The sequence below is a fragment of the Mus caroli genome, chromosome 9 (genome assembly GCF_900094665.2).
Source record: "Mus caroli chromosome 9, CAROLI_EIJ_v1.1, whole genome shotgun sequence".
Taxonomy (NCBI): Eukaryota; Metazoa; Chordata; class Mammalia; order Rodentia; family Muridae; genus Mus; species Mus caroli.
In genome coordinates, this window is record NC_034578.1 from 31174026 (window position 1) to 31182837 (window position 8812).

General features: G+C 45.6%; 1 protein-coding gene across 1 annotated transcript in view; it reads right to left on the reverse strand.

The window, feature by feature from the left end:
• Positions 1–1140: 1140 nt before the first annotated feature.
• Positions 1141–8812, reverse strand: part of Ddx25 (DEAD-box helicase 25) — a 16938-nt gene continuing 9266 nt past the window's right edge. The window contains exons 9-12 of the mRNA XM_021172067.2: positions 6194–6431; positions 5164–5326; positions 2758–2946; positions 1141–1350 (exon numbers count right to left, since the gene is read on the reverse strand). Coding sequence (XP_021027726.1) covers positions 1289–1350; positions 2758–2946; positions 5164–5326; positions 6194–6431 — 652 coding nt within the window. The 3' untranslated portion in view covers positions 1141–1288. The remainder of the gene's footprint in view (positions 1351–2757; positions 2947–5163; positions 5327–6193; positions 6432–8812) is intronic.

Below are 8812 nucleotides of genomic sequence, written 5' to 3' on the forward strand. Positions count from 1 at the left end.
GCAAACATGGAAACTAAAAACATTTCTTGCTCCTAGAAATATGTCCATGGAAGATCTAAGCTTCCTTGAAACAAGCTTTTTAAAAAAATTTTTTGGGACAGGTCTTGCTGTGTTGACTATGCTAGCCTTAAACTTGTGGAACTCTGCCTGACTGGGCTTCCTAAATGCTGGGATTACAGGTATGCATCACCATGCCCTGCTACAGTGATATTTTTATAAACAAACTTCTGACTCCCTGACATGTTACTTCTGGGCTTATTTTGGTTGTGCTTAATTTTTTGGTAGATTCGTGTGAAGCATGCACATGTGTGGGTGTACATGTGTGAGTGTGCATGCCTGCCAATACATGCACGTGCAGGTGTGCAGATGCTGTGGGGATGTGGAGGGCAGAGGCCGATGCCACCGCTCGCTACCTTGTTTCCTGGGACAGTGTGTCTCACGGAACCTAGAGCTTGCCCTATCGGATACACTGACTGGTCCTGAGAGCTCCCCGGATCTATGTCTCTGGCTCCCAGCTCTGGACAGTCCTGTTCTACTAGGTCTGGCCTTTCCATGAGTGCTGGGGATGTGAACTCAGACACTCATGCTCACAGCCGCTGAGCCGTCTCCCGCTTTGTTGTTTTTAAAGACTTCATTGCTCACTTTTTGTAAATATCTAGAATAAAGCCACATTTTTAAAGTCCATGAGATAACATGACAGAATAGATCTTTTCTAATCTGAAGATAGTAGCAAGCAGGAGAAGAAAATATTTATAAGTTCTGGATGTCACCTGGAATATTAAAAGACAAAATGTTCTCTCCAGAAGTTTTAAATTATGCTTTCGTCTGAGAGCATGGGGGTGGGAACGGGGAAATGAATATGCAGAGAGGGCAGTCTGTGAGTGAGGCCTGAAAATGGATAGCTTTTCTATCCTGCCAGCTTAAATTCTAAAAATTGATGGCATTCTACTGCCCCCTCATGGCCAGGTTCATGACTAGGCATGGTCTACACAGCGTACAGACTAAACAGAAAGCCCTGTGAGCAAGTCACCCAGGGAACATCACATGGTTACCTATAAACAGGCTAGAAGGAATCTTGCACTCTCATTTAAAACGATCTCATGCTAGGAATCATCGTTTTAAGAGCCCTCAGGCCTCGGGTGAAGAGAGCTATGGCATTTATTTTTTATCTGTGACAGTTTCACCTTGACAGAGTCTCAACATAGAAAATTATCTTCAAACTCTGCTGAAACATTCTCACGTAAACTAGCCCACAAACAACAAAGGCCTCTCTTCTCATTCTCTCTCTTCAATATTCGATCTTCTCGATCTCATCCATGTCTTCTGGGTCAAGCTGCTTAATATTGCTATCTGAAAGAATGAAAGAGAAAGGGACCAGTGTTATCCTAGGTGGTTCATTCTGGCCAGTGATAAGTTTCTGCAGAGACTGACACCTTTGAAAATACACGTTCTTAAGCAGGGTGCAGTGGTGCACGACTTTAATCCCAGCACTGAGGAGGCAGAGGCAGGTGGATCTCTGTGAGTTTCTCAGAGGTGTGATCTCTGGTCTACACAGAGCAAGTTCCAGGACAGCCTGGGCTACACAGAGAAACCCCATCTAAGAGGAAAAAAAAACATTAAAAAAAAAAAAGAAGAAGAGCTGAGAATTTTGTATAGAAAGCCAAAGATAAGTAAGGGATTCTTGCCAAATAGCTGACCCACACACATGCAAACAGCATCAAGTGGACTGGGTCCAGCATGCACATGCCTAAACACCTTGTGCAAAAGACGGGCTCAGTGAGAAAATCTGCGGAGGACCAAGCCTGTTCACTGTACTTACTTCCCAAGAGCTTCGCACAGCAGCAGAGGACCAAGCCTGCTCACTGTTCTTATTCTGAAGAGCTTGGCACAGCAGCAGTGGCCCTCATGGGTACTTCTCACCCCACCACCCAGGTGGCTTAAGATGGGGAGCCTAGGCAACTCTTTGAAGGGTCAGCGGGATATGCAGCAGTCAGCCTGAAACCTTTACAAATTCCGATCCAAATGTTCTGTGAGTTCCCTTCCTGGGGAGCACATCCACTGGTTCCAACAGAGTTCCATCCAGGAAGATGGTACTGATGCCTCTTTGCCATGCTCCCCGCCTACATCTGTGCTTCTTCAGGCTTGGGGTAATTTTTTGTTTTGTTTTCTTTCAATGCAGAGTCTCACTATGTAGCTCTGCCTGTCTTTGAACTCACAGAGATCCTCCTGCCTCTGCCTCTTGAGTGCCCTTACTTAAAGCATGTGCCATTATACTTGGCTTTTGAAAGTATGCACAGGGGAGAAGGCAGAGTTTTGGGGTGGTGAAAATCTTAAGGTTCCCACGTGTAGATTCTGCCAGTTTGGGGCCCCAAACTAGCTGAGCCTGCTTCTTTAGGTGTGGGGCTGGAAAAGGGTTGCAGAGCTCAGAAGTCAGGCCTGTCCTGTCTGAGAGGGTGAGACAAGAGGAAGGGAAACGATAAAAAAAAGAGGAAGTTGGGACACAATAAATCCTACTTTGTGGTACCACTCACTCTATAGCATAACATTCTACAGACAGCAGAATGAGCTGTGAATTCTACTTGACACAGACCTTCTACTTAACAAGAAGAAAGGAATTACATAATCGCTTGGCCTATGTTATGACTTGGATCCCATGAATTAGAAGCTTTCCCTCCTGGCTTCTGCTTCACACAACCCCTCAGTGTCCACACGGACCCTGAGCTCCTCCTACTGGGAATGGGAACACCTGCTACTTACTGAAGTGGTCTTGTATTTTCATAAGCAGGGGCAGCTTATCCACTTCAATCATGTTGAAGGCGAGACCCTTTTTCCCAAAGCGTCCTGTCCGCCCTATACGGTGGAGGTAGGTCTCATAGTCTGGCTCTTCTGATTGGTTTACAGGGAGGTCAAAGTTCACAACGATGGTGACCTGCTTCACATCAATCCCTAGGGGGGAAAGACACCGTAATGTCTTACAATATTTTCTTCAGGACAAATCCACCAAGAACTGTATTTGCCAAAGGAATTCTTGCTTGTGGAAAAAAAAAACTGGAAATCAAAACTGGTTTTATGTCATAAAATATGTCAGTTTGCTTACACACTGTGATGTCTGTGATGCTGGTAAGACTGTTAATAAAGGCTAATTCTGCAGAAATCTAAATAGGTACAAAGCATGTATATGTTTAAGTGAGTGGGGATGGAGGAGAGAAAAGGGGGCCCTCACCAAGCCTACAGGGCCAAGCTCTTCCCTACGTCAGTGGGGCTCAGCCATAGGTCCAGGGTCTTCTTACCCATTTCAGGGTGTAGCTCCACTCCCTCCCATGGCTATGTTTTTTCATCAGGTCTTTTATTTTTTAAATCTCTTGCCTCAACTGTTACAACTTCTGGAATGCCTTTGCCTCTATCTCTTCCCCCACTCCTCTAAATGTCTCACGGGATGGTCACGGCAGCTCAGAGCCTAGGTCACAAGTTCCTCAAGCCCTCAGACCACCTCTGGGCTCACTTCTTCATGTTCAATTCCTTACCAGGGCTAGTCACTTTCCTACCAACTGAACTTCTCTCCTGGCTAGTGATGTGGCCCAGTGGTCAAGTGCCCACCTAGCAAGCACAAGGCCCTGGGTTTGACCCCCAGCATAAACCAAAACCAAAACAAACAACAACAACAAAACCCCCAACAAAACAACAACAGCAGCAGCAGCAGCAGCAACAACAACAACAACAACAACACCCTGAACTGTTTTCCTCCCTTCAATACCTTTCCACCTGGTGCCGCCTAGGAGACCTCTTTGCTCTCTGGGCTGTCCGTCCCCACACTGATGGCTGCCCACAGAAGGATCTTGCCCTCTTTATGCTGAGCCTTAGCCCCACTCCTTTCACTCTAGGGCCTGACGTTGTTCTGTCCAGAAAGGAAACCATAAAACTTTATATAGCCATTCACATTTAAATTAGTCAAGTAAAAAAATTCAGTTCCTCAGTCATTCTATGGTTGTTTCAAATGGTCAAGAGCTAATACAGTTAACAGCCACCATCTGGACTGCACAGAGTCCCTTTGGATAGCTCAGGCAAGAAGTTCAGCCAAGGGTCATGGGCTTTACCCTTTTTCAGGCAGGCTATGCTTCCAAAAGTTAAAGGCTGAACCTACTATGAATACAGCAGCCCTTCGTTCTGCTTATTAAACTCCCAGGGACCTAGAGAACATGGTTTGAGTATAGGGTCCAAGCAAGGATGTAGAAAGTTGATGAAGAGACAGCCAGTCTCCTCTCTTTTTTTTTTTTTAAAGATTTATTTATTTATTATATGTAAGTACACTGTAGCTGTCTTCAGACACTCCAGAAGAGGGCGCCAGATCTCGTTACGGATGGTTGTGAGCTACCATGTGGTTGCTGGGATTTGAACTCTGGACCTTCAGAAGAGCAGTCGGGTGCTCTTACCCACTGAGCCATCTCACCAGCCCCAGTCTCCTCTCTTAACACTTCCCATCCCACAGCTATAGATTTAAAACTTGAATCCTCGAGATACACCTGTGATACTAATAATGTTGATGTTATTCGTGAACTGCAAATTAAAACCACGTGGAGATACTATACATGTCCATTAGAATGGATGAAATAAGGAACCGACACGCTTAGTGAGTGACAGAGACATGGGACAACAGCTATGGGAGAGCACAGGGGCTGAGACATAGTCAAGGGCTGTGCAGAAAAGAAAGCATGCGGACACAGGGCCCGCACGTGTGTTTCTTGTATGCATGCATTCAGAGTTAGCCACGAGTGGCAAGCAACTCCAACAGCCACCTGGTAAATGAATGAACTATCAATGGGATGCTATTTTCAATAAAAAGGAACAAACTACTGCTCTGCATAGCACACAAAGCTGGAGGAATTCAGCAGCATCATATCAGGTGAAGACGTCAGATACAAAGGCTATATACACTGTCTGCTTCAATTTAGGTGCAGCCTGGAAGAGACAAAAGCACACCCTGAAATCTCGTCTGCAGTTGCCAGGGGCTATGCACTGGGAGGAGGCTGACTGCAGAGAAAGGTAAGACAAGGGTGGAGAGGTGGCAGGGTTCTGATTACTGCGGTGGTCACATGACTGTGCCTGTCAGTCAACTCTAAGGTGCTTTGCGCATACAGTTCACAGCAACGCCCAGCTTTGACATACCTCGAGCACAGACATTGGTCGTTATGAGAACCTTCTCTTTGCCATCTCGGAATCTCTGAATGATGGAAGCTCGCTGCTCCACTGTGAGTTCCCCACTTAGCAGGGACACCTGGTGGCCATCCTGCATCATCTCCACAGTCAGCCACTTGGCATTTCGACGTGTCTATGAGAGGGAAGAGCGTGGTCAAACCCCAACTGGCTATTCCTGTTATGCTTGTGGGTGCAAGGTGAAAGCTGTAGAAGAATCTTGCTTCCTTACTCCCTCAGCCTTCTAAGAAGTCTTAGATTGTGATATGGGATTTTCTGACTGGGTTTCTAAGAGTCATGTTCTCTTAAACCCAGCCAAGCCTTGGCCTTCTCTTCCATAAGCTGATGACAAAACCAAGGCAACAAACACTGCACAAGTTCTTTGCAGGAGCCATCTGATTGACATCTCTATCTACCCAACTTCCTGCTTCTGCTCCTCCTCCTCCTCCTCATTTTTGTTAAATGACCAAAAAGAAAACAATTCTAAAGCTAAGGATCTTGCCCAGTTTACATGGCTATCCTGGAGCAGAGCTGACCTTGTTTTTATTCTACAAAGGATTTCGGTTCTTGTGAGCATGCCAGCAGATGCCAGTCTACTGCAGGGATATGTCTCAAGATCCTGCTCATAAGGCTTAGCATGTTCATGTGGTAGGGACAAAAAAAAATAAAACATAGCATGAAACATGTCAACAAAAAGCAAAGCACAACACCTCCCATACCCACATAAAATAAACACAGTGGGATGTCAGTGTTAAGCAACATCCAGGAAACCTTCTGATAGGAGCAGGGCCTCTAAGAGGAAGCTTATTCAACATCAACTTAGGGTCCCATTCCACCTTCTCAGTCCTAAGTTTTACCCCTAAACTGGATTTCTATTCAGAGCTGTCTAAGGATTAAACTGAATCCACAGTGCCTGGCTGGAAGGCCTTTATTAATAGGATAGTCTCCCACTCCCACTTGTATGGACCTCTGTCTGTGGCAAGGACACAGGCAGCAGGCTTACCTGGCAGAAGATAATGGCTTGGCCAATGGTGATGCCACCGTAGATGTTACAGAGGGCTTGGTATTTGCCTTTCCTGTTCTCACACAACACGTAATACTGCCGGATGTTGTTCAGGGTCAATTCCTCTTTTCGCAACTTGATAACATTGGGGTCAGGAATGATTCGTTCAGCAAACTGCCACACAGAGTCCTCAAAGGTTGCGGAAAAGAGGAGCATCTGGCATTCAGAGGGTAAAGCTCTGAAAGAGAAAGGAAGATGGCTGTCACCCAGCTACCAGACAGTCGCTCTCCAGGCACTGCCACCAGCTGCTCTGTGGACACGCAGGGCCGTATGCTGTGATCAGCTCCACATTCATGCAAAACATCAAACATCCTGCCAACCACCCCAAATGTCAATCTCAGAGCTAAGCTGAGGTAAACGTTCTGGAAGGTCAGCAGTCATTCACGTTAATCTCCTTCTACTGTAAGATTCGGCAATCTCACACTGGATATACATCTAAACAGAATGAAAAGAACCACTTATTTGTTTTAGCCAAAAGAAAGGGAAATGGGATGGGGGGGTGTTGAGCAACCAACATAAATACTCTACTCATTACACAGTATCGTCATGAGAAGAACGTACAAGGGACCTATTCAGAAGCCCCCCCCCNCCCCCCCCCCCGACTTTCAAGCCTTTCACTCTATGCGGGACCTCACTAACTTACTGGTTAGAAGATGGCAAAAGGGGAGTCACCCTTGACTGGCCATAAGGAAGCTGGATCCCTTATATGGCGCAGCTAAGCACACACTACCAGGAGACTAGTGCAGAAGTTCCAGAGTTGGAGCTCTGAGCCTTAATGGTAGGGTGGAGATAAATCACGTGGCCAAAGGGAAACTCTGCCTACTTCCTGGCAGCCTCTTCTCACCCAAGGCAGTCAACAGCCAAGATCTACCTCCTGGAAGGGAATCAGACATCACACGGTACTACTGTCCCTTATAGCAACCATCCTAGAGTAAAGCTTCCAATTTAGGCATACACTGAGCAGATTACTGGATTTTAGTCCCTCAGATTATGAAAGAGTAGGCAAGTATTGCCAGCCAGAGAGAAGAAAGTGCCACCTTTTATGAAATACAGATATAGCAAACAAACAAAACAGGAGAGCTGGCCAATTCAGAGATGATGTTGAAAATGGGGTTGGGGGGTGGTGGTAGGTAGGCCAAATCAAAACAGCAACAACACTATCCTGCAAAAATACTGAAATTAGTACCCTAAGAAGAAGGTGGGTGTTGTATCTGTAACACAAAGAAAGGAAATACTGGAAAAGAAACAACCAGAAAACACCGCCAGTACAATACAGACAAGGAAAAGAAGGCTAAAGGCCTCCATTTAGCTCCAGACAGAAGGAAATGCACAACAGAACACAGATAAACACCGGCCCTGGATGAAGTGCTTAGGACCAGGCACTCTGGACAGGGATGTAAGAGGCCAATGTAGAGACAGACTTCTAAGTTGAGGGAAAGAGAGACGGTGCTTCCGGATTTCTAAATCTGGCTTCTTCAAGAGCCCAGTGAGGGGTAAAAGCGTAGTCTCTCAAGTACCTCACTCAGCACAGCACCCAAATGCGCACTGTGCTGTCCCTGGGGTCAGCCCCCATGACATGGAGTGGCTGTAACTCAGGTTAACAAGAGAGTTCCTTGAACTGTGGGCTGTGTGTGACTGAATGTGGGGGTTGTGACAGTCTGCAATTCAGTAAAAGGTGTGAGTGGCTAGTGACCAACAATGAATCCAAAATCAAACATGTAAGGAACCTAAGGTGTTTCTAGCGGAACCTGCCTGTGTTGAATAGTGTGACTCTATTGTAGTCCTGTTTCCGAGCACGTGGAATGTGCACTTTGTGCTGTGTGTACCGTGCCACTGAAGCCATACAAAATGCCTACACATGCTACTTGAGATGCTCGGCTAGAACCGGTCACTACTGTATGCTTATGAGCTCCCTACAGAGCTTTCTGCTCTTATAGGAACACGGCTTAGCATGTTCTTATCAAATTAGTATCTTGTAATTGTGCTCTTTGATTTAAAAACTGCTGAGTTGTTGATTTGAGTTTCATAAAAAAATCATTCTAGCAATTTCCAAAATGGTATGAGACATATTCCTGCTATTTGTATTACACAATTATGCAAAGTGGTATTCCTAGCACTAGCAATTAAAAAAAAGAATCAATCAATTCCAGGAAGTATTGAATATACTGTTGCAGGCAAGATTTAATTCCTGCTATAAAGGTAGGAGGCATGTCCATCTCATCATTATGCAAATTATCTCAATGCAACTAACAAACTGTCTTAAAATAAATCTGTTTATGATTCATTCTCAGTAAATACTTGATATGCATACTTATGGCATATACCTAAATATCTGGGGGTCATGTAAAAATTTCTTGAGTGAAAACCAGTCCCTGATGTGTTTAGATAAAGAGAGGGGGAATATGTTTGGTGGACGTGTGGTGAGGGGTGGAGAAGGGGGTGCCCTCTGTGGGCCCATGCTGAGGCATCCCTTCCCCCTGAGGAACCAGCCACATGATGGTATAGTATAGAATAGAGTTTATTCAAGGCATGGGGAGGGGAGTCAAGAGGGTAGTAGAG